Source organism: Leptodactylus fuscus, chromosome 3, assembly GCF_031893055.1.
Source record: "Leptodactylus fuscus isolate aLepFus1 chromosome 3, aLepFus1.hap2, whole genome shotgun sequence".
In the NCBI taxonomy this organism is placed as follows: domain Eukaryota; kingdom Metazoa; phylum Chordata; class Amphibia; order Anura; family Leptodactylidae; genus Leptodactylus; species Leptodactylus fuscus.
Window position 1 is genome coordinate 182461629 of NC_134267.1, and position 27099 is coordinate 182488727.

General features: G+C 40.5%; 1 protein-coding gene across 1 annotated transcript; it reads left to right on the forward strand.

Annotated features, from left to right (window-relative positions):
• Positions 1–141: 141 nt before the first annotated feature.
• On the forward strand, positions 142–23869 carry HPS3 (HPS3 biogenesis of lysosomal organelles complex 2 subunit 1). The gene is made up of 18 exons (XM_075268831.1): positions 142–256; positions 337–690; positions 1533–2012; positions 3713–3893; positions 3983–4068; positions 4623–4821; positions 5328–5409; positions 7902–8050; positions 9342–9450; positions 12765–12946; positions 14249–14423; positions 17002–17232; positions 18346–18531; positions 20123–20314; positions 21016–21120; positions 21596–21802; positions 22258–22348; positions 23722–23869. The coding sequence occupies exons 2-18, from the start codon at positions 474–476 to the stop codon at positions 23847–23849; spliced, it is 3000 nt and encodes a 999-aa protein (XP_075124932.1). The 5' UTR covers positions 142–256; positions 337–473; the 3' UTR covers positions 23850–23869.
• Positions 23870–27099: the final 3230 nt, after the last annotated feature.

Here is a 27099-nt window from a genome sequence, read left to right on the forward strand (position 1 = left end):
GTATGTGCTATATTACTTAGTGTGTCCCGTCCAGCTTCAGCACTAGGTGTTATGGCCGCTGCACAGCCCCTTCTCCCTCCCGTAATGGACGCGCCCAGGCTCACGTGATCTGCTAATGGGCGTCACATGTTTGCAGGGAAGAGAGGGGGAAGTGTCCTGTGCTGGTAGAGGAGCAGCAGTATAATGTTATCATACAGCTGGCTTATCGGCAGTCAGCACTGATCTGCTGTTGGTTTTAGGATGAGGAGGGGGACAGGTAAGACTGCTGATCAATACTGCCACCTTGTGCCTGGGAGAGGGGCGATCACTGCTAATATTGTTTATGTTTGTTTGCAGAGGACTACTACTCTCATCATAGACATGGGTCTTAGCAGCTTCATTCTCCAGATCCCTAAATAATGGCCTCTATGCGATCAGACACGAGTGTGATGTCCAGTTGTTGTGACTTCATCCGCTAAGTCCTGGTGTAGACAATGGTGCAGCTGTACAACTGCCATCCTTTTGGCTCCCAGAGAATCGTCCCCACGAAACAGGCACCAGAAGTATTTTGCTGTGGCCGGGATAGCGTGTTTGTGACCTGCGCTGGTGGCTGTAAGGTGGAAGTGTTCAATGTGGGACAGGAGCTATGTCAGCCCCTCTGCAGCTTCAACACATTGGGGAAAGTGGTGCATATGAGCTACAGCGATGTAGGTAAGACTGCGGCTGGTGACAACAGGATTGTGGGTGTACTTTCCTTGCCGCATTCGCACCCTATAAAATTTGTGAGCCCTAGTATGGGTATGTTTACATAGAGGCCCAGATTTACCAATGCTGCACTTAGAAAGTGGACAAAAAATGACCTCCAGTTGCCACGTTTTTGGCACACGGTGGCTCATCTCAGCTGATGTGCCCCACTCACCCCTTTTTTAAACAGAGGGCAGAGTGAGACTTTAGGTGCTTTGAGATGGGTGCCCCCCCCCCACCCCCATATAATCTATGCCAGAATCTCATGTCTGGCTTTGAGTTATACCAGAAATCTACAAATTTGAGTTCAGAAGCAGCTCTAAGTGAAAGCGTTATTGAAAGGCCAAAGTCAGTCATTGTGGCTTGTCCGAAAAATTGAGTGACAGCTGCAGTCCACAAATATTCATTGACTTTCATGTAATTCATTACATTAGAAAAAGCTCTAAATGCAAGTGGCAGCTCTGCTTGTGTAAACAGCAGCTTAGAATTGACAGCTGGATATACAGGAGATCCAGCCGTCCTGTCTACATAGGTGATTCCAGTTCAGGCATCAACTGGTAGTTGCCATAGCAAATGGACCTTGTATATTAAACCTTGTACTTGTGAACCTAAGGGAATAGTGATGCTCATCCTTCATATGCTGTCATCTGATTATTTTATGGGGTCTGTACACTAGTACCCCATCAAATGATCATGAGAACGATGGATAACAGGCCACTTTTTCGTTTTCTTTGCTCATCATATCTTCCGATTCTGATTGCAGTTGTGTTTAATGCATTTGATTACTAACAATATGTCTTCACCCTTAGGAGACTACTTGGTTACAATTGAAGAGAAAAATAATATCTCCTCTCTGAGAGCATATGTGAACTGGAGATGTCAGGCCGCAGGGAGCTCCCGGGTCAGTGTTCGGATGGTTGGCCTCCACTTAGAATCTCTCCAAGGTGGCATCTCAAAGGACCAGATGGAAATTATAGAGATGCCCCTCGCTGAAAACCCACTGTGCCTCTCTTGTTGTCCTGTACGAGGAGATCTTCTAGTTGGCAGCAAAAGTAAACTAGTGGTCTTCAGTCTGAAGTACATTGCCATCCATGATACAACAGTGCTAGATTTTGATAGATCCTTGGTGTTACATATTGATGGGATTGTACCTAGTCAGTTGTGCTTTTGCTCCTGGCACATTGGTATCTCAAATGATCTTGAGGTTTTGGTGTTCAGCCTGAGTTCAGAGCCCCCAAAAGGAAACAAAACGATTTTGAAAGATTCAACAGAAGTCGAAACTTTGGCAGGTAAATGTACAAACTAAATACGCGTTCTCAATATTGAGCTCTATCTAATAGAACAAGTATAAAAAGTGTGCCTGCTGACAGATTAATATATAAAACTTAGTAATATAATAATATTTTTATTCATATATATTTTTGGAAAAAAAAGCTTCTTTCCCCACTTATTGGGCTCCTTTGCTCACCATTCCCTTCAGTCAGACTCCTATCACATACATCTTCACACACCGAAGCTCAAGCTTTGGATTTTTAGGTTTACTAGTTACTAGGTTTGTTTGCTAAGCATAGCGTAGCTAAAAGCAATATGTATTTTTTGTGTTGCTTCCAGCATCCTCCACGCCTTCCCACCTATAGACTTCTGTGGTGGAAGGAACTAAGCAGCCTGATAAGTGGAAAAGTAGCATTTTTTTTTCTCTGATCCTGATCTTTTTCATCCGTCGTACTATTCATGTTTTAGAATTGCAGGTGCACTTTAAAGGGGTTAGCTACTTACTGATAAAATGTTACAAATGACACAGAAGAGCTCTGACACTAAAGCTGAAGCACTGACACTGAAGCTCTAAAGTGGGTCATTTCTTAGTCCCATGAGTATACTAAATCTCCTTTGCTGACCATAGGTCCCCAGCAGACGTTGTTTCTATTAATCTCACATGATTTGCCCATGTGACAATCTCACTTACTGCATCCACTTTTGTGCTGACACTAAGGGTGTTCCACACCAATGCAAGAGGATATGTTTCCTGTACTTACCGTATGTATGTGCTGAATGCTGTCAGCACCAGTGCAGTAGAGGACATGGTCACATGGGTAAATAATGTGACCGCTACCAATTCCATTGACTAGACTGTGGGCAGTGCATAATGCATACTGGAGTGCGGAATTTCCTTTTTTAGTTTCACAATGCAAGTATACATTGATTTATGCAATTTTTTAAATTTTAACCGAAAGTAGCCAACTCTTTTATTGTATATATTTAGTATATTGTTATATTGTATATTTTTCTCCTATGATGTGTTCACATGGTGGAATTTGCTGCTGGTTTTGGGACAGATTCAGCCCCAAAATTAGCATCTGATACCGCTCTGATTCTGCCTCCCATGGTTTCGATGGGAAGCAGAGATTGCTGCTGGACAATGAAACAAAAAGCGTCCTCTATGGTCTTGCTGCAGATTCCATGGTTGCTTTAGATGCAGAGTCTAGGGCTTGATACTCCCTACTGAATAGGCCCATTCATCGTCATTCTGCCACATGGAGTTGGGGGTGGGGTTGTTGGCGAGGGTAGAAAATGATGAGGAATCTGGTGCAAATGTCCAGCTCAAATTTCTCTTCATTTTGCATAATGTGAACATACCCTTATACTCACCTGGTAAATTCCCCCCCACCCCCTACACATTGTTCTTGGCTCATTCTTGGTTAAATGTCCTGTAGAGATGCCATGCTGACTGTGCACATGACCTTGGCAGCCGCTTGCTATCCTGATGTTTGGAATGAGACTGCTGAAGACAGTGGCCGCTTGCAGTAGTCACATGTACGTAGTCAGCAAGTCTTCATTACAGAACAGTTAACATAGACCAGTGTCTTTTGTATAAGGTATACTACTTCATTTTATCTATGCTTTTTTTTTTCTTTAATTGACCACATAGTCTTGCCTATAATGTTACTAGACATTTATATAGCCTTGTGTTAACGTTTCTTCTTTTTCCCAGGTAATAAAGACAGTCTTGTTGTGGCATCTTCCCACCCACTAGAGTATGATGACTTTGTCATGTTTCAGAGGCCCGTGGAGCTTGTAGGAGAGGACTGCAAATCCTGCAATATAGTAGTGACACCAGAGTCAACAGGACTGCCCATAGACACACATTGCCACGTGAACTACGTGTTGTACAGGTGATAAATTGAATGTGACCAATCCTAGTTATTCATATATAGTTGTCCACGGAAAAGTTATACTTTAATTTTTTTTATTTGCTACTTAGGAGATTTGCACCAGACTTTGCCGATGGCTTCAGTGTGGAAAGCACAAGATTACATTCTCTACAGATACTACCTATATATAAGACAGGTATAGTCAAATTGAATGCTCACTGTAAAATACTCTACAAACTGCGTCAGCCACTGCAGCCATGTTTTTTAATCCTTTCCTTCCAAAAACCATAACTTTTTTTTTTATTTTTCCATTCAGGCAGGTATATGAGCGCTACATTTTGTGGGACAAATTTTATTTCATAATGGTATTATTTAATATTTTGTATGCACTGTCAAAGCCGGAAAATTCAGAATGAGGTGGAATTAAAGAAAAAACACGTTTGTGTGACTTTCTTCTGGGCTTTGTTTTTTACGGCATTCAGTATGCAGCCAAGTGATATTCTATGGGTCTGCACGATTATGGAGATAACAAATATATATTTCTTATGCATACATTTTCTGACTTATTATAATTTTTTTTCTAGCAGCTAGTTTAATTTATTGAGCTCTCAGGCAGACATGTAAAATGTCTTCATCTATATATAATTAAAGATCAAGGTAGTTCTGTTGTTCTGTTTCTTTTAGCTTATTGAACTTGACCGCTTTGCATGATCACTGATTTGTTTCTTTTTTTTTACTGTCTCCTTTTAGGAACTAACGTTCTTACTGCTGATGCCAAGCACATAGCTTCTCAGAAGGAAATATCTAGTCTGTTTTGTTTCTTCTCCATGCCACATGCTGGCTTCTTGTACACTTTAGTCAGTGCTGTAGAGCAGATATCGGTTTATCAGTATCCAGAAAGGTCACAGCAAGCCGTCCTGACTCCTCAGTTCTTACATGTCATCACAAGGTATCTCTTTCTTAAAGTGGTTAACTTCTTTTCAGTTTCTAAGAAGATGAAGATTGAATTGCTAAGTATGGGTGACTCTAAAAAGGCAATATTAGGTCAAAATGCAAACATGCAGATTTCAGCATACGCTTCTGTTTCGTATTGGATCTAAGCAGAGCGGTTGCAATTTTACTAATTTATTTTGATACTATTTATTTTTTTATTTGTCACATTGTAGTTATACAAGATAACATTGCATTGTTGTGTTGCTACACTGAACCTCGTGTGGCTACCCACACAACAAAGCAGTTGGTAAAATCCAAACTTGGTAGTTTTCTGCACAACTACATTCATAATCCTTTGTTGCATCTATTAGCACAAATTTGTTATCCCAATGTTGCATGGCCAGAAGTCACTGTATAGGTCTAACTTTAAGATAATTTGGGTTTTTATTTTTCCTGAATTGCAATCTCCTCATTTAATAAGGAATTTTCTTTTTTTTTTTTTTCTTTACTCCCGCTTTACAGTAACAACTTGCAGTGTTTCACTGTGAGATGCAGTGCAGCTGCAGCTCGGGAAGAGGACCCCTATATTGATACCACCATGAAGGTAAATGCCTGCATTAAAGGAGTTATCGAGGCTAAACTTTTAAAGTATAAATACGTTGGGGCGTGCAGGAAAAATGGTGTGAACATAAAATATAACTTTTATTGATATGTGTTAAAATCTTAACAAAACGGACGTCCGTGCAAACCCACAAAAGCAGATTAAAAACAAAAAATGAGGGTCTCCAGATGAAACAGAAGGGGTGACAGGTATTTTGGTCACTTAAAGGGTCTCTAAGTTTTCAAGAAGAGTTGAAATACATGCAAGTTCTTGCTGGGTAGTCTGTTCTATGAATGTATAAACCTTCATACATATCAGTTTTTCTGCTGATAAATTATGCCTGAATTTTTTTTTTACAATTTACATTTGTCTGTTAGCCATTGGGTGTGTACAATAAGGAGCAGTCTCCTTCTCACCAATGCCATTCTACCAGGAATGACTACAATTGCAAACAAATACCTAACAAAAGCCCAAGTGGCTATAAATATAGAAGATCTAGGAAAACTGAGTTACATATACAGTGGAGTGGAGCATAGTTGCAGTGGAGCAACTATGGCTGTATAAGTCTCCACACACCTGAGAAGGTGGTCTCTCCCTAAGGATAGACGTTATCCCCACAATCTGGTCTCTTAGCCTCTCACTTAAACCAAATCAATTCTCTCTAGGCTGCGCTGATGAAGTCCAAAGAGACAGAAACGGTGCCGTCCGTAGCTGAGAAATTGATTTGGTTATAACCTCGCATCATGCAGTGAAGACTTCTGGGAAGTCGGGCATGTTGTTCATTGTGCTTGCTATAGAGGGCAGCATAACAGAGGCACTGTCTCCCTGTTTACATCTTGGGAGACAGATTTGCATATTCTTCTCATGTTACATATACAGGGCAATTTCATGCAACCAAGCAGATAAAACACAAGAAAAAAATATAACAATCTATGAGCAGAGTCAGTTAAGCTGCTGATGTTTGTGAATAATATCCCATCTGTAAGCAGGCAAGCAGCCAGAAGTAGATACAATACATAGAATGATTTCCTTACATGGTGAGCTGTAAGAGGTGCAGAATCCTAAGTGTTTTGCACAAATCAACAGTTTGCATAATCGCACCCTCCATTGAATGTGTGAGGATAGAAAAGGAGGGCCATCTATACTCTCTGCGATTAGAAAGAAGGAATTGAATGTATCTAAGGACAGACAGACTTGGTAACAGAAAAGTGAACTGCAAATTAGCTAGAAGGGTAAACCTAGTGTCAGAGGCTTGAGAGAAATTTTTTTAGGCAGTATAATTTTTAATTACCGTATTTTCCGGACTATAAGGCGCACATAAAAACCTACGATTTCCTCAGAAATCGTAAGTGCGCCTTATAGTCCGGTGCACCTTATATATGGATGGAAGCGGCGGCAAAGTCTGCGTGCCGCTTCCATACATACATAAAAGGCACCGTAAGGGTGCATTCACACTACGGAACGCCAGCGTGTATCACAGCCGTACACGCCGGCGTTACAGCAGGGCTGCTGGACACTTCCCATTCATTTCTATGGGAGCCGGCATGCGAGCGCTCCCCATAGAAATGAATGGAAAAAAGCAGTCCATTCATTTCTATGTGGAGCGCTCGCATGCCGGCTCCCATAGAAATGAATGGGAAGTGTCCGGCAGCCCTGCTGTAACGCCGGCGTGTACGGCTGTGATACACGCTGGCGTTCCGTAGTGTGAATGCACCCTTAAAAGTTATATTAAACTAACCCCCCTGAAACAGAATGTGAAACTTACCGAACGGTGCAGGGTGGGCGGGCATTCAGGCCTCCTCTTCCTCCGATGTCCTGACCACTTCCTCCGGCGCTCGCGAACTGATAATGGCCTGTGCGCATGCACAATATCATAATGCTTCTACTACGGCTACTGCGCATGCGCCCAGGCCATTATCAGTTCGCGAGCGCCGGAGGAGGAGGACGGAACATCGGAGGAAGAGGAGGCCTGAATGCCCGCCCACCCTGCACCGTTCGGTAAGTTTCACATTCTGTTTCAGGGTTTTATTTTAAAACGGGGGGGGGGTAGTTTAATATAACTTTTACGGTTGGCCCCTGTAACTCCTCGCCTGCCGAACGCTTCCAATAGAAGCAGCTGGCACGCGGGGGGTTAAGCGGCCGCTGGAAAAGTCTGCGTGCCGCCGCTTTCAATAACATATAAGGCGCACCGGACTGCGCCTTATAGTCCGGTGCGCCTTATATATGAACCGAGACGGACTATAAGGCGCTCATGGGCAATGCGCCTTATAGTCCAGTGCGCCTTATAGTCCGTAAAATACGGTAAAGGGAATCCTCTGTGAAATGAGAATAAGTTGTTTGAAAAATTAGTGACCGTTTAATCATTTACTTATTAGTTCACAAGTTATATTGTCAGTTTTACCCTATTGTCTAGACATTTAATTTATTGTTCTCCCATATAGAAGTTTGTTGTTGTTGTTTTTTAATTACTTTATTTTTTCCCTTTTGTTTCTCAGACTTGCCCACCAGTATCTCTCGATGTCTGTACACTACGGATGCAACTATTTATTGGATTAAAAGCCATTCAGCACTTTAATAACTACATAATCATCTTGACAAAAGCAGATGTTGAGGATGTGGCAGATAAAAGAAAGAGTATCAGAAGGTTATACATTTTTGCCTTATCTTCCTTATTCATTTGTAAAGAAAATACCGTAAGATAAAAATGATGTCACCTTCCTGACTGCATCATGTAAATATGTATGAGGGCGGGTTCACACCTGTGCCTAGTCTCTGCTTTCAGGTTTCCGTCTTCTACCCAAGAAACTGGACAGGAGACGGAAACCTGCAGTCAGTTTTCAAACCCGTTCATTTGAATGGTTTTGCAAAATGTTCGCCCTTGAACGTCTTCTGCTTTTCCAGCAAAACGTTTGTTTTTTTTTAACCGGACACAAAGTTCGACATGCAGGACTTTGTGTCCGGTTAAAAAAAAAAAAAAACTGTTTCGCCGCGGAGACCAGAAGACTCTCACGGGTGGACACTGACTGCCGGGTTTTCGTCTCCTTTCGGCAGAAGATGGAAACCCACATAGCGGAGACCAGGTACAGATGTGAACCTGCTCTCCGTTTGCAATATGACACTGTTAGTTCAGGATCTGATAACAGTATATGTGTACAAGCAGCTAATTGCAGTAATGTATTAGGCTGAGGCCTCTCATTACAGAAATGTTTTTTTTGTTGTTGCAGATTTTGCTGACATTTTTCGAGCCAAACTCAGGAATGGAGAATTTAAAGGAAGCTCTTATACTTCTACCCTCTGCCCCATCCCCTGGCTTTGGCTCAAAAAACACAGCAAAATCTTCTATATAAGAAAAAAAAAACAGCTTATTGGCAACAATAGTTCATAGACACTTCTGTTCTGTAGAAACAATCTACAGGTCCCCTCAACAGAGTAGTTTTCGGTTGTAATTGTACGCAATGTTGGGAACCTGAAACATATCTGTAGGAAAAGTCTCTGATTGATCCCCTTCCCTACTTGATGCAGGAAATCATCTACCAGGGAAGAGGCCTCACTAGATACTTGTTGTCTTCACTCTGTGGTACCCAGCTTTCCCTGTAATTAATTTAACTAGTTCCTTTTTTTTTAAGCTATACAGTCCTATGATATTACCAGGAAGGAACCAATCATAGGCAATTTCTCTGCATTATATAGCGCTTTTCCATCCATTTCCCATTAAGAAATGGTATACAGATCTTTACTGGCAGTAGTTAAATAAAGAGGAAATGGACATACACTCTTAGACTGGGGACACATGGGATGAATACATTGTCCTTTCCACAGTATGTTTTCCTGCAAATCACCACAAGTGGTTTTTGATACAGTTCACCTATAGAAATCTAGATATTGACTGTGAAAATATCTTTGATTTGTTAATAATAGCTTGCGTTTCATTGTAGCTCAAGAAAAGTGAGCAGTGTGAAGAACAAGACCTCTAGTGAGGCTGAACATGGCTGGAATCTCTATGTGGTCAGCACTACACCTACTCTCCAGCTCTACAAAGAAATGGTATTTATTTTTTATTACTTATATTATTGTACAAGTATGTACGAGCATTCGTCTGTGTGGTGTAGTGCATAGCAAAAACACTTCCAGTGGATTCAATGTGTGTTCTATTTTACTATGCATTGGTAATAAAAAAAATGCTGTCATTGCACCCGCGAGACGATTGACCACAGCAGGTCTCTATTACACAAAGCAGCTCCGGCAAGAATCGATGGCCATGGCAATGTAAATGGAGTCTGTCAGGTCCAAAATACCGTATTTTTCAGACTATAAGACGCACTTTTTTTCCCAAAAAATTTTGGGGGAAAGAAGGGTGCGTCTTATAGTCCGAATGTGGCCGCAATACAGACCCGGCATCCACTGTAATAGGAAGGCGGATGCCGTGGACGGTTAGACGCCAGCACATGTGTCGGGGCCTGAGACATCGCTATGCTCCTGCCCTGCAGGAAGCCAGCAGCGGCAGGAGTGATGCTGCTATTCCGCTCCTCCGTCCCTCCCCGCAATGGCAGCATCGCTCCTGCCGCTGCTGGCTTCATGCAGGGCAGGAGCATAGCGATGTCTCAGGCCCCAGCACATGTGCCGGCGTCTAACCCTCCCCGGCATCCGCCTATTACAGTGGATGCCGGCTCTGTATTGGCGGCCCCTCCCCCCCCCCCACCCACCCAAAGTGTAAACTACCCCCCCCAGGGCCGGTCCCCACCAGCCCCATACCTGTAGAGTTGCAGGCCGGCTCCTGCGCGGCGATATCGCAGGAGCCGACCTGTTCAGGTGACAGCCGGAAGCCTAATGAAGGCTCCCAGGCCTGTCATTGCTATATTACCATTGCGGCTAGTCTATGACCAGCGGTAATAGTAATATACAGAATATCCCATAGACGGCAATACAGTTGTATTGCCGTCTATGGGACTTGCAGTCAAATGACTGCAGGTTCAAGCCCCCTAGGAACTAATAAATAGTTAAAAAAAAAAAAAGCTTTAAAAATATATAATAAAAAAAAAATGAAATAAATAAGAGTTCTAAATCACCTCCTTTCCCTAGAATACAATGTGGCCTTGCAGCTGTTGCAAAACTACAACGCCCATATATTAAATATTTTTACCATTTTTTGCTTCAAAAAATTTTTTCCCCTATTTTCCTCCTCTAAAACCTAGGTGCGTCATATAGTCCGAAAAATACGTTGCCTCCCACACCAAAAATATTGACATAAAAGGACTTATAATAGGAGTAGGAACGTCAAAAGTATCGAAGCAATGCACAGATAATGACCCTTTTCATGGATATGCAAATCAGCCTGTAAGTGCATTGAGGGTGGGGACTAATTTACTGATTTGTTTACAGTTGATATGGAATAAGTGCTCAATGTCTCAGCTTTAGCTATGAGTGACATTTTTAAGCCTTTGTCTGCATAACAGTTCTCTGTAGATAAATTTGGTAAATCAGTCCCTGCACTGCTTCATAGCTTGTTGGCCTCAACATGTACCTTTATGTGTGCATAGATACATTCTATACATGGCACTGTTATATGTTTTGGAAGCATTTTGGAGCTGACAAAACTCCCTTTAACACTTGCTAGTTTCAGAACTCTCATAGAAGTGCAGCCATTATCCCCATCACAGCAGGATCTGGATCTAGGGCTCCCTGATTTGGAGATAGATGCATCCCTCACATTCTAGTGGTATTTTCTGTAAGAGATAGGAATTTCCCATCTAATTTCTATTCCTTCATGTTCTTTTTCTGTAGTACTGTGACGTCCATGTGATTGCAGCTGCCAATAATCACTTGGTGAAATGTCACATAATGTTCCATATACAATAGTTCCTAAGAAGTGGTCAATGAAACAGATTATTGAAGTATCATTTGTTGCCTAACACTGTGAAACGCTATTTCCGTTAATCCCTTTTACCTTTTTGGGAGTTACGGGGACAGCTGATCTACTCCAGAGCCAGAGATAGAGAGGGCTATTCCCATCTCAGCCATAAAAGGATGAGATAGGAATAACCCTTTGTGTTCTTTTCCAAGTTAATCCGTATTACTAGGGAGTGTTGGGATACAAGTGGCTGAGTAAATATGACATTCAACAGCGCCCTGTCAAAGCAATTGTTAGTTAAACACTAAGTCTACAATCTGTAGGCCTTGGTAGACAGAAGACTGTGTATGTCTCCTAGTATGTTTCCCCCAGTGTATAAATCCTTGACTAGTGGATAAAAGTTGCTTCTGGAATAGAACTATTGGCGTGCCTTATATAGTGTTGTTTCTAAGAGATTCCAGCAAATAAGGTTAGGAAGTGGTGCAATAATGTGCTCCAAATGTATATTGTTTATTCTTTATAACCTTATGAAGCACTAGTTTTATAACAAGTATAACTAATTTTATAAAAAGAATAGTTTTATCTGCATTTTAATTTTTTTTTTTTGTGAAAGACCTGTTTATTGTGATCATCCAGATTCATAAATGGGCAGAGTAGTAAATGCTGATAGTTGTCACATATATATGTATGGTATCTCATTACAGGAAATTCATGACCTGATCTGGCATGGGACAGTTTAAGTGGGTCAAGTAATCCCAACAGGCAAACTTTAAGGGTTAGGGGGACAGGACCAGGACTACTCCGCTTTCTAATATAAAAACATTATGAAAATATATATTTTTCATTTTAAATTAAAGAGGACCTTTCATGTCCCCTGACGCATGCGGTTTTATATACCGCTAGAAAAGCTGACAGTTCACTGAGTTCCCATCATGTGCTCTGGGGCTGGAGATATTGATGCCATTATAACGGCACTGATCTGTGCCCACTGTCAGAAGGGCATTCCTGAAAGTCTAGCTCGGTTGTGAGGAACGCTCCCTTCTCCCTCTAATAGTACAGAGCTATGGACGAGTACTGTCAGAGAGGGTGTTCCTCACAGCCCAGCTAGACTATCAGGAACGCCTTTCTGAGAGTGGGCAGACATCGGTAATATCACTGATATCTCCATCCCGGGCAACATATAACGGGAATTCGGCGCACTGTTGGCTTTCTAGTGGTGTATAAAACCGCATGAGCCTGAGGACCTGAAAGGTCCTCTTTAAGAGTTGACCATAAAAGCTTACACCTTTTAACTGGGAGTGCTAGAACAAAAGCAAGCCAGCCTTTATTCTTGCACCTGTTGAGTAATGGAAACTTTATTCAATCCTTCATCTGTAGTTTAGTAAAGGTATTTAATGATGGTGAAGCTAATGAAATCCCTTTCAACACAATTATTATACACATTTTCAGGTCAAGATTTTGATCAGATACCATGCTGAATTTTCATGTTAATCTTTTTTTTTTTTCCTAGGTAGAGTACAGCAAGAAATACGAAAATGTAAGGACCAATGGCAGTATTCACCTCCTCAGTGAAGCTCACCTGTTGCTGAGAGCAGCGTTACTTAACCCAGATTTAGAGGAATCTGAAGACAAAAAGGAACTAATGGCAGCATTCAGAGAGAGCTGTGCTTACTTGGGCGACTGCTTCAGCAGGTGAGTATTAGCAACAAAATGTAAAGTTAAATGTTACCTGAGCTGGGTAGTATTTTCTCTGGGTGTATAAGGTTGCATATGTGGTGTCCTGTAAGCTTTTGATAATATTCTCATGACTTCAGCACATAATGGATTTCTCTCTCAGGCCTGGTTCACATCTGTGCATGGATTTCCATTCAGGGAGTCCGCTTGGGAGCCCCCTGAACCGAAACCTATTCCACATAAAAAAGCGGTTACCTCAGGAAAACTGCGGACTCCATAGACTTCTCAGTTTCCGCATGAAAAAATGCGGAGAGAAAAGAGCTGCTTACAGGACTTTTCTCTCCGCATTTTTCATGCAGAGAGGGGAACGTAATGGCCAGAATGCAGATGTGAATCGGGTCTAAGGCTGGTGGTATGTACACTAAGGAGCAGTTTGCCCTCCTCCCCTGCCCACGGTTACTACTACTGGTTTTACATGAAATTCTGCCAGAAGTAGCTGTAAAATAGCAAACAAATAGCTGAGAAAAGCCCAAGGAACAAAAGACTTCTAGGAACACTGTACTGCAAGTACATTGCATGATGCAGCTAAACAGATCCCTGACACAGAAAGAGAAATCTGAGCACAATCAGGGAAGCTACTTCCTGTCTCTGACTAACTTCCCATCAGCAGTAACAGAGGCAGCCAAAAGTAGATACAAGTACATAGAAGACTTTTCTTATATTGTAATCTGCGAGATGTCCAGTGCAGAGAGTGGTTTGCAGATGTGTGTGGAAGCTGTGATGAAAATCCACCCCACCCCTCTCTATTTACAGTATATAAAAGAAAGGAGTCAAAATCTGTTCATAATTAGAGATGAGCGAGTAGTATTCGATCGAATACCACCCCTGCATAGGTATTGGTGTAAAAAAGCGCCAGGGAAGGTGGGAAGGAAATGGAATTTTTACTGCGTTTACCACGTGATATTCGACCGATTATACCAATACCTATGCAGGGGAGGTATTTGATAGAATACTACTCGCTCATCTCTATTCATAATGAATATTACAATATTTATTAATGTCACAAATGTTGTCAGAAAGTCAAATGTTGTTTTAAAGCTTAGGTCCACTTTGATGGCAGTCTGCTGAATACTTGTTCAGTCACCAGCTAATCCTATAATCCATATTATACACATGAACTCTCAGATTCGGATGAGATTGCAAGTGTCTTAGATGGAAAGAAGGATGTAAGCAGCTGCCAGACATCTCTTCTCTCAAGGGGCAAAAAAAAAAATGTAGTTATTAAATTCTCTTTTTTTAATGTTCTTTCATGATTTTCAGACTGGACACAAAGGCTTCCCATCTTGCACTCCCTTACTACAAAATGTCCAGCTTATCCATGTCCGACATAATAGATCGTGTACTATCAAAAGAATTACAGCAGGACTATGGGAAAGGCTTCATGTTTTACCTTAAACATTCACTTTATGAAGAACTGGATGAGAAACTAAGTGAAGTATAAAAATCTTTTTCTTTTCCTGAGTATTTAGGCTATGTTCACATCTGTGCTGTCTTGTCTGTTCCTCGGGTCCATCAATGTATCAAAAGAACAGCTAAACAGAAAAACTTAAATGAAAGAGAACTGAAATTGCCAGACGAAAACATTGGGCATGTAAGAGGTTTCTGACAGATCTGAGCTGGGCAGACACCTGGCACAGATGTGAATGTAACCACACTAGTTATACAGCTTTAATGTATGGAAACAAGTTAAAATTTTCTATAGTTGACCTCAATGACTTTTCTGCTTGTGTTCACATGTACAGTACAATAATCTTGTTCTGCTGTAGCTTGAGCAAAGAACTGTAATATCGTTTTTTGGTTTTGGTTTTTTTTTGTATTTGTATGGTAGCGATAGGTGGAAAGGTGCAGAGTTGACATGATCAGTGTCTTCCCTGCATTTCTTCACGTATCAATCATTGGTAACATCAATGGTTATAGGGATTTTATCTAAAAAAAAAAAAAAACAGTTTTAAACTAAAACCACATAGGAATAACCTTTTATTTTGAAGGTCCGCACTGCCATTTTTGAATTTTTCTTCATTATGGTAATTGTGCTTAGAAGGCACAGGGGGCACTCCCCCTGTGTCTTGGAGCACCACATTGTTATCCATTCCAGTGCCGACTCTTCTCGTCTTCTGCGTCTCCTCCGCTTCTTATACGAGACCACCGCAAAATGGTCGACAGAACCAGCCGACTGCACATGTTCCATCACCATTATTTATTTTTTATTTTTTTTAATGCAGATTGTGAGCCACATATATAGGGATCACAATGTACATTTTTATTCCTATCAGTATGTCTTTGTAGAATGGGAGGAAATCCACACACAAACAGAGAGAACATACAAACTCCTTGCAGATGTTGTTCCTGGCGGGATTCGAACCAAGGACTCTAGTGCTGCAAGGCTACAGTGCTAACCATTGAGCCACCGTGTTGCCCCTGTTCCATCACCATTTTGCGGTGGTCTCTTACACAAGACCACCACAAAATGGCCGACGGACATGTGGAGTCAACTGTTCTGATTGGCCATTTTGCGGTGGTCTCGTGTAAGAAGAGGAGTGAAGACAGAGGAGGCACTTGAATGGATAAAAACGCTGTGCTCTGAGCACCGGGGAAACGCCCTTTGTGCTTTCTAAGCACAATTACCATAAGGAAGAAAATACAAAAAATTCTAAAACGATGGCACGGACCTTCAAAATAAATATAAGTGATGAATAGCCTTTCTAAAGAATATTCCTATGTGGTTTAGTTTAAAACTGTTTTTAATGATAGAATCCCATTATTAAAGAACCTGTCTTGAACTTTGGTCAGTAGATTATAGAAAAGGAGGGGTTAAGCAGTTTGGTATATAGTTGTTTGGGAAATTTACATACCTCATTGAAATTCCTGCTCACTCTGAGCTTAAGGTGACTGTACACTTTAGTCTAACCTTAAATAAAACTTGTTCAACCAAAGCGTTCACATTTGTTGTGTGAAATGTAAAAGGGTTTTCTCAGCAACACCAGTTATCCCTTATTCACCGGATATAACATAAATGTCTGGCCATAGCAACCCCCAGTAATCATGAAAATAGGGGTGCCTGACTCTCGTGTGAGTGGAGCAGGAGTAGTGTGCATTCAAGGCTCCACTTATATGGCTCTGCTGGAGATCTACATGTACAGCACTCCATAAGTTCCAAAGAGTTAAGCATGGTGGTGGTCATGCATGTACACTATGGTGGCCGAACCACCAACGAAACTGCAAACAGTCTTTTTGTAAAAAAAAATTCTTGGCAAGCTCTCTGCCCTTTATCCAGTGTCACTGAACGTGTGGCTAGACTGTAAACTGAGAAGCAATCATTCACAAAAAAAATCATGTTGAACTATTTACATATTTCTGTCTGTGTATGACAACTCTTAGGAGTCCTGTACGTTGTCCTATACAAGGAAAGCTATAAATTACCATTGACGGCATATAGAGCGGGACCTCCCAGTGGTCACCTAGGGCTACCTAGAATGAGCAGACCTATAAATGATACATTATAGTGGATAATTTTTAACATAACTATATATCAATCTAGCCAGCTCCTCCTCTATAACTAGCTTCAAATGTATATTCAATATTGACAGATTAAGGTGAACAGGGACTTCATAAAAGCCCTGTTAGAATAATATACCTGCTGCTTTCCATTATTCATTGTTTCATAATGAAAAAAAAAAAAATGGTGACCGTCTCCTGGTTTCACACAACCAAGTCTCAGATGTGAGACTTGCTCTGTATATTACAGATTTACTGTCCTGTATACTATGCCTATATACAGGACTACTACTATGGGACAATATTTTGCTACTAGTATCATTGATAACAATAATGCCAGGAGTCCTTCCACCATAGTGTATGGGCCAGTAAATCAAGTGAATACACAGAACAGGTCTCACATCTGGGGCTTGATAGAATGAACTAGGATGTGTATATGACCTCTACACTGTGATTTGTGTAAGAGTTGCTCATTTTTCTCTCCTTATGGGTAATTGTTATATATATTTTTTTCCTAGAGTGTGGCCTTAAAAATATTGCAGATTTTTAATGCAACAGAACCAACGCAGCTGCCTCATGCTTTATGTAGTCCTTGTATGGCTAATGCTTGCTCGAAAAAAGCAATGGGCTTCTTAGAAACATTAGATGCCTCAGGACCTTCAGCCCTCATTTGTCTTACAAAGGCAGCCATGGCACTGAAAATGCAAGACATTCAGGCTTATGAAGCAGAGATGAATCGCTACTCAGAGGTATGATGCTATTACATAGGAAAGTCATCTATCCCTCTAAGACTGCGTAAATACCTTAGTGACCCATGCATGCTTGATATCTGTCCTGAACAGGTTAATAAAATATTGTGATTGCTATATTAGTGCAGTTTTGCGGCAGTTAATTGGTTATTTGCCATGTGCTATAGGGGTTTTCCAGTCCCAAATACATTTTTCATACCTATGACCTATTCGCAGGATGCAGTTCCCCAGTGCCACCACAGTAGAGTGGATGGGCTAAAGCTCAGCTTATTACTTACAAACTGCATCTTCTTCCCTCAAAAAGTCCAATGCTGCAACTTACACCACCTGGAGACTGCCAGAGCAGTTGATCAGTGCAGGGTTTAAGGTTCCAGGCTCTCACATTTCATATACTGATGATCTATCTTGTGGCTAGGCCATCAGTATGAAAAATGCATCTGGGGCCGGAAACCCCCTGTAAGTAGAATAGGTGATCTATCAGGAATGGTCTCATCAACTATATTGTTTCATGTTACTGCCCATCTTGTTCTCCACCTTACTTATTGAGCACAAACCCATTTGTCACTCCCACAGACTGTAAGTATCAGGGAGTAAATAGGGACAAATGCAAACAAATGGCAGCCTGCAGGGGGTATGAGTGAGTAACACAGGCTGTGTATATGTGTTAAGAGAGAGGAGAGCACACAATAAAGACTCTGCAGAGGGAAGGGCATCTCACTCTTCAGCAACAGTGATTGACAGCAGAATGTGAAATCTGCCCCTACCAGGTAGTACATGAGAGCTGGTGGGGTCAGCAGCATCCTGGACGCACACACCTTCATACCTTGGGCTTGTTTGATAGTATTGATACTCCATAATTTAGTGAATTTTTACACTTGAATACCTGATATTTAAGATTGTGTTCAGCTGTAATAAAGGACTAAGTTTTTGAAATAAAAATGTGAAGTCCTTTCAGTATATGAGATGACATATATGACATCAGATGTAACCAGTAATCTATTTGCATATTCTAATGATTTGGGCTGCGTTGATCATAGTAAATAGTGTATCGCCCTACAGATGTTTGGCTGCTTACATCACCTTTTAACCATTTTCCAATCATTCTGTTTGCAGATGCAGCTCTTGTATGGTTTTGTGGATGAACCAAGGCTCATTATAAGACGGAGAGAAAGAGAGGTCATACCCACAGAGATGGCGTTTCACTTCCGAGACACAATACCTGGACTACTTGTAGCGATACTGGTGGCTTTTCACGAAAACAGTAAAATTAATCTGAAAGAAGCGGAGTCTTTCTTTAAGGTTTTCTTAATTTTGCCTTTGCATGTATTTATTTTAGTGAACTATTACAATGAAACTATTTGTTTCCTGTTATTCCAAGATGCATGATTTCCAGTGGAGTTTCTGCCCACTTTCTGTGACTATTACTTTATATTGAATTCCCTTGTGTGAACCTTTGGAAATTTTTACTTACATTTTCCAACTGCCCTGTATCTAGAAGCTTGACATATAGGATTACAACTTCCAGAATAGTACAATTTGCTATACATCCTTATCTTTTTAAGATTGTTGCCATACTCTTGACTTGCATGTTGTCAAGCAGGAATGTCAGAAAGTTCCTTTAGTTTCAAAAATATTTATTGAGTGATACAGAAAAATACAATAGATGATAAGTGCAATAGTATACGAAGTATCCAAAGAGAAAAGAACATAAGCAAAATCAGTAAGCAGATATCCCAAAGAGAACAATCAAACATCAGTGAGTTCCTGCAAACATAGAAACTACACAATTTAATTTTTTTTTTTAATTTATATTTCCTTCTGTGATATCCTCTTTTCCTTTCGCCCTATTTTCTAGCATATTCAGATTAAAGCACGAAAACAGTAATGTGTAAGCATGGCTGAGAGATGTAGCTGGCTGCCTTGGGTGAAATATGTTACCAACCAATAAGCCAAAATCAGTCAGTGAACAGGTACATCACAAAAGGGATACTCTACCACATTAGTTGGGAGTCACCAAACCCTTTAGCCTCTACATGGGTGTTAAAGGGACAGTGGACTAAGGGCCTTACAGGGTCAGTTCTGGGTTTGGTGACTGATGTGGGAAAGTATCCTGATATTGTGATACACCTGTTCCTGTCTCTTGCCTTATAACTTGCTCACTTTTGGAGATTCTACACGAAGAACATTCTGTACTTTTGGGGGATTAGTTGACCAAGGCTGGTCTATTAGTGTGCTCCTTGTGTTTTTGTCTTTTTGGTTAATAGTGATCCGTGGGTGTTATGATTGCCCTTCTTCTTATGATATTAGATTGGTTCCAATCTTCATAATTTTTACATTTTATAGATTAAAAGTTAAGTTTTAGGTAATGTTTTTCTATATACTTTCATATTCGAATTAAAACTTAACAGTCTGTAAAGAACTATCTCTGTGTGTGTGTCCAAAGAAATCACCCATGTCTTCCATTCTCCCCCACACTATCCTTTGTCTGGCTGTAAGAGAACTGGTTGCAGCAGGAGACCCCCCTCTGTCCTATCTAGAGGGGTACACAGATTAAGCCACACCTTTCAACCAGTCATCATCTAAAAATGGATCAGATTTGCAGGGAATTAGCCCCTGTTTTTTGTAGATTTTTTACAAGGCTGTTTCACACCATCTCCTTTATTACTGTTACCATTTATTTCTAGAGGGGAACATTCAAATCAAAATAACCCAAGTCAAAAAGCGAGTCTGCTTTGGTAATAACATTAATGAGATTTACAGTGATCTCTCATGACTTAGGTAACCCCTGTGTTGAAGGCTCCACTAGTTTAATAAAATGACAGACATCACCGGATGTGTCTTCCATGATATGAGAAAATTGTTCTGAAACTGTGATTCTTGTTCCCTGTAGGCTTTATGTAACAAGCCTAGTGAAGATGATAATCCACAAATGCTTGTAGATTTTTGGGAAGCTCGTCTATCCTCATATCCCCCAGAATGTATCCTACAAGACATACTGGTTAAGCTGACATCTCATTATGTGTGCAGGTTAAGCACAAAACAACATGTATGTGTCAAATCTCTCAAGAGCCCAGAGGATCTGGTAAGTGTAGATCAGCGGTGACAACAAATAATGATTATTAAAAAAAAAAAAGTCAGAAGCTTGAGGTTTTTGACTTTTTTAAAATCAGGTATTTGTTGTAAAGCAATTACCGTAATAAATGTGCCGTACTGTTCTAATAACAGCCATGTAGTCATATACATGAGGCCTTAGGCCTTATTCACAGATTTGTGTTAGTCTTGGACTGCGTATGTACTCATTGATTTTAATGAGCAGGTGCAGGCGTTTACTTTTGCTCCATTTTTGTGGATCACAGATGTCCATTAAAGTTTTTGGACCTGTCAGAATCATGAATGTCATCCATGTGCTGTTTTAAAGAGGGAAAGAAAAATACTCACCTGTCCCACCGCTCTGTTGTCCTTTTCCAGTCCCTTTCTGTTGCTCCACTGGAAGTCATGAGGCTCACTTGGCCACTGAGACCAATCAGTGACCTCAGCGGTCGCTGGTAAGGAGACAGTGACTCATATGAGTGATGTCATCTGTTCCTCTCTCTGATTGGCCTCAGCAGTCACATGATCCTTGTGACCCCTGGAACTTTGCACCCCAACATGTCACAGAAGGGAGATGCTGAGGACAAGCGAGTATGCCTTCCTTCTTTTAACACCCCTCCCAGTTTTCCCACAGGTTTCTCCAAATCCTGGAAACCCATTTTTAATGTGCTATTCTAATCTTGTCTGTTTTAGAAGAACTCCTGCAGCCATTTTGGAGTGATTAGCCCTTGGATAACAAAGATGGTGTCTTCAGAACCTGTGTCATGTGCAGCCTGTGGAGACTTGTTAAAATTACAGGTCTGTCTTGTATAGTTTCTCTACCATTGTGAAAAAAGGGCGCCCTAGTCTTATTCTGAACCTACTGTTATTATTAGAGATGAGCGAACACTGTTCGGATCAGCCGTTCCGAACAGCACGCTCCCATAGAAATGAATGGAAGCACCTGGCACGGCAACCGGCCGCCGGCAAAGTGTACGTGCCAGGTGCTTCCATTCATTTCTATGGGAGCGTGCTGTTCGGAACGGCTGATCCGAACAGTGTTCGCTCATCTCTAGTTATTATAGTTATAAACCGAGGTGGATGACACCGGCAAGTGGTTAGAAGTATCTTGACGTGTGTTTTCTTTTGTATCTTTTCTTCCTTATTACTACTGCCATCTATACTGATATATTTGCATGTAGGACTAGGAAAGGCTCCATCCAGAGTAGGAATATAAAGTAAAATGTGTATTTATTCACTACCAATTATGTGCTTGTCTTCTGTCTGCATTTAGTCTCTCCTATGTGGCCCATCACTGGATATTGTGTCATTTCTTCCATTCCTGGACTCCATACCAGACAGTAACAACTCCTATCTGAGCATTCACATAATTTGTGCCACACGGCTCCTGAATTATGAGGGCTCCATAGAGAGACTCCTAGATCGCTGTCCTGAGGCTGTTACATTGTATGCAAAACATGAAATAAAAGGTGGAAGCCAGGTAAGACTCTTGGATCAGATGAAAGCCCTGACACCAGCATTATAGTTGACTGTTAGATATCTCACTGTCATGTTTCTAGTTTAATGGGGTTACTTTATATATTTTTAGTGTATAAAAGACTAATATGTGGCATCTGAAATTCTCTGAGGTATAGGGACAGGAAAAAGCTGAAATAACTTAAAGAGGTTATACAAAGGATAGGCCATCAATATTAGATCTGCAGCGGTCAGACACCCAGGTCTGCTGGTGCCCCGAGTGTCAGACCCCCACAAATCTAACATTGATTGCCTATCCTAAGGATAAGGACTTGAATAAAATTGTGAATTGAAAAAAATATATATATATTATAGCATAAGCTTTTATATGAAAAATCTTTGCTGTGCCCCAATGTGTAACAATGAGAATTATTATACTGTAGTTTCTATCTGTATATTAATATTTACATTTATTTTTAGGCTCTGTGGTGGAACAAGTTGTTGCCAGAACTCTGTAATAGGGTTCGCAACAGTGAAAACGATAATGAAGTATTTATTTCGTCCTTAAAAGGTATTGTTTTGTATTTATACATGATGTCAGGTTTTTCTAATTTTTATCATCACATTTTGGCTGGAACATATATTTTACATTTCTCCTTTATTGTACACGCCCTCAGCCTGAAAGAGAAGTCTGCCCCCTGCCTTATACATTACTGATACTGCTCTGCCATACAACCAGGAGTAACTGTACAATAGCAAACAAATAGATGAGAAAAGCCCAAATGGCCATAATATAGGAGACCCAGGAACACTGGACTGTAAACATATGGCTAATACATGGTAAATACATACAGCCAAGCAGTTAAACACAAGGGAGGGGGAGTCAGGAAAGCCACTTGCTGTCTGTGAATAATATAACATATGTAATCATACAAGCAGCCATAGCAGTAGATATAAGAACATACCGTAAGTAGATTTTTCTAGCATTGTAAGCTGTGAGAGTTGCAGAATCCCAAGTCCTTTACACAGCTCAGCAGTTTGCAGATTTTCTCTGCTTGCTGTCATTCATTCTGTTTACTTTCAATGGAGAAAAATCAGTCCATGGTTATGTGATGGAAAGACCATGGTCATGATCCATCATATGACCCTGGTCATGGTCCATCACATGACCATGGACTGATTTTTATCCACAATGTAAGCAATGAATGACAGCAAGCAGAGATCTAGAAAATCATGAGGAATTCATATAGAAAATATATTGGAAAATTGTATAACTTTACTGAAACTGGACAACCCCTTAGCCAAAAGCCATAAATCTAATACTGCAGTTGGAATCTTTGGAAGTGGTTTGGCATTTATAGATACTTAGAAGCCAATTAAACCACCCTTTGGCCAATAGGGGTCTGGAAAGTTGCATACCATATATGGCCCTCTGCGGTGTAAAACATGTCACCCATTTTTTATATCAACATTGTAAACTACTTTACAGTAAGTATTAAAAGATAAGTTTGTGAGCTCAGTTTTTCTGACTTTCTGGTTGTCACTATAAAGGGCTTTTCACGGATTCTGGTGACAGACTCCCTTTAACTCAGCATATGCCAAACTCTGCAGAGTAACTAGGACATTGACCCATATGTCTTTGGAGCAGCAATAACATTCTCATTTCTCCAGAGAGCTCATCTGCATTTTGACAAAATTGGTGATAGCTTGCATTCTTCACAAGGGGAAAACACTGTGTCATATAGGTGACCCTTAGCTTATTTATCTGCAGTGCTGGCTTATGGTAACAGATTCACTTTAAATTTTTCTTACTTCTGCAGTTGCTATAATATATTATACAGATTCATTCAGTGTACCCTGGCTATGGGATATCTGTATTTATTATTAGCATTTTGTCGAAGTTTTAATATTGATGACTTGTATGTAATGTTTGTCTTATTTCAGACACCTTAGACGTGATCGCCATGGAACTTGACCTTCAAGATTTCCTCAATCTGTTGCCTGATGATGGCAATGCAGCATTTTTCTTGCCTTACCTTGAAAACCAAAGCAAAAGAAAGCTTGTGTCTTAACTGCAGTTTTTGCATCTTCCGTTAATGTTATATATATATATATATATATATATATATATATATATATATATATATATATATATATATATATATATATAATATATGCAGTGTCCAAAACCTGCTGCGATCAATAAACAATTCAACAACATGTAATTGCTACGTATGAGATTTTATTTGTACATAAAGCTCGGGTTCATGAAGCAGGGGTACCTAATAGTTGGTATTTGGCAAAATTGCAGGAAAAAAAACACCCTTTAACTATTTTTGATTCATCAAATTTCTAAGTATTGTAAGTAAATATTCAGATTTTGTCCCTAATCAGCAATGTAAGTCAAGGAAAACAGAACTTTTAAAATATTTGTTAAAATAGGCCTGTACTAGTGCTGATGTAGGTATATGACGCTAAAAGCACTATACAAAATGCATATGGCATGTAGTAATAAATATTAATTGGAATGGTCTCATCTGGGTTATAGTGGACCTTTGAGGAGGAGGAGGACAGGGAATGGGCACTATGGCGGTCTGCATTAGAGCGGTCGCACTGCTTACTGACTGTGAGAGTGCTGGACTGCTCTGCAACTCTGCTTCTCGCCACTGTGAGAGGAGGTTTTTTGGGATATCTCTGATATGTAGGATGGTCCAATTTACTGCTGTATGGAATCCTGATTAGTCCTGTGTGGGACGTAACGCGTTGCATTTTAGGGACTACCAGGTTCACTATGTTTGGTCAGTGTTCTAGGACTGCCTTTGACAGAGCAGGAGCTAGTCTGAGTACTAACTAGGGGGTAATAGGGAAATTATATGACCCGTTCCCTCTGACTGACAGTAACTTAGTGCATGCAAGTTGATCCCCCATTGGACGTCCTCCCCCTTGAAGGTGCACTATAACATTCCATTTAATATTGATACCCTATGTCACATTGTATTTTGTATGTTGCTTTAAGCTTCATGTATCTTTTTATGAGCACTTAGAGGCATATTTTAACTAATATATTAATACACTGTCTACCAATAAGCATTTGGACACTAATACAAATGAAGATATCTGCAGTCATGATGTACGTCACGCCTTGGTCCCAGTGCGTGGTAAACTCAACGCTTATTGCACTATTTTAGATAACCGTGTGCTTCTTACATTATGGTAGTTCTAGGGGTCGGGCCAATGTTACTTCCAGGATGACAACGCCGACTGTCATGTAGCGAAGTCTACCATGGCTTGGTACAGTGACAATCAGGTTAACCAACTGGACTGGTCTGCCCAGAGCCCAGATTAGAACCTTATCGGGTAGGATCACCGAACTAAGGGGTGCAGCAGGCGTCCAAAATCGGTGAAAGAAGTTACCTGTCTTCTCCCTGCTGAATGGAATAAAATACCACTAGCCATCATACAAAGAGTAGTCGAAAGCATGCCCCGGAGGGTTGAGGCTGTAATTGCCGCTTGTGGAGGTTCTATCAACTATCGAATATGAATAAATGCTTTTCTCTTCTAGCACAGGTGTCCAAATACTTATTGGTAGACAGTGTAGTTATGTTTTAATGGTTTTACTTTGCAGATTAGGTATATACTCTTTGGTAAATCACACGGACATGTATGATCTCTTTATAGCCAGCTGTTTTGGGACTGCGTTTAGCTTCATATTATTTTCAGCATAACACCAGCCACCATTTAAAGCAGCCAGTATTCTGCCTTTAGCTCTGCATCTATTGGAATACGCAAAGTCAACTAATAGAGGTGTAAATGTAGAATAAACAGTCTAAAGATACGCCAGATTCAGCATCAGTCACTGTGATAAATCTGGTCTAAGTTTACACTAACCCATTGCATTATTAGTAATAGTATGTAGTAGTGGAAAGTATATATAAAATCAATGTGTGTATATATTCAATGAAACCTATGTGACTTGTGTGGATATCTAGGGGAGCAGAAAGGCAGGACAGATCTCCAGTACGCTTACAACCCTTTAGATACATTGATCTTCCAGTATGTGCATAAGCCCTGAGAAACATGGCAAATCTGAAATCACATTGCAGATAGAATTGTATTGCTTTTCTTTGGTGAGCACAATCTCTGCTGGTCCCACGTCATTTATGGTATGTATTTTCTGATATGTGATCTTGGCTTTTATAAGGTTGTGTCTTCTCTTGCATAGTTACAAAGGTTAGTAAGACCTTGGCTATTCTGGAATGCACCATGTCTATTTGTACTGTAAATTACCTGGAAAGGAGAATGACTATTATTACTTATGCAGTGCAGCATGTTATCTGGTCAGCTATATCCATACTGTATTTTGCCATACTTTCTTGTTTCAGCTATGGGTGCCTTTCTAAGCTTTTGCATTAGACCCTAGAATTTTTTTTTTTTTTTTTTTTACATTATCTTGTTTTGGACAACTTTAGCTATGTTTGTGGCTCATCTTTATAAGGCTATGGTGATCAGCAGCGTCCATACAGTCAGCTTTGTTTGGACAAAGTGGCAATACTGACTGGTGCTAAAAGGGTTTTCTGAGATCATAAAGATCAAAGAGAGGTAAATTCCATAAAATAAAGTATTATTATTTACCTGATATATTCTCAGGCTTGTCTTTTTCATTGTCCTGCAGTGATGTGCCATACACCCAAGTTACTGCTGCAGGCAGTCGCTCACCTTAATGATGGATGTCTTCAGTAGGTGATACCTTTTTTAATGGCTAACTGATAATGATGACAGAATATGACGTTTCGAAGCTTTCCTCTGAGCTTCTTCTTCAGATATAACTAAAAAACACTTTCTAGAGGCTGCATATTTATGTACAACAGGACACATAGGGATAGGATTACAGGAGGGAGGGGGGAAGAGGCTTATTACTATATACTTATAACAACAAACAATCAATTGCCAGATCCCCCAGTTCTTATCTTAATGGCTGTCTTAATGATGTGTATAAAAAGACATAAACCCACGTGAGATGTTCATCCCATTGTCCAACGTCTGGAATAGGGTCATGGCCTTGTACTCATAAATCAGTCGCTGTTTCCTTGATTTAAAGTTCCCTTTTAAGATCAAGATTTTCATGTCATTGGTGATATTATGATCTTCCTGGCAAAATTGATTTGGCACGGGAAGATCAGTTCTCTGTTGTTTGATTGTATGGCGATGTGAATTAATTCTCATTCTGAGTTTCTGACCAGTCTCTCCAACATACAGATTTTCAGTGGAACATTTGGTGCAAATGATCAAATACACCACATTAGGTGTGTTACAGGTGAACGT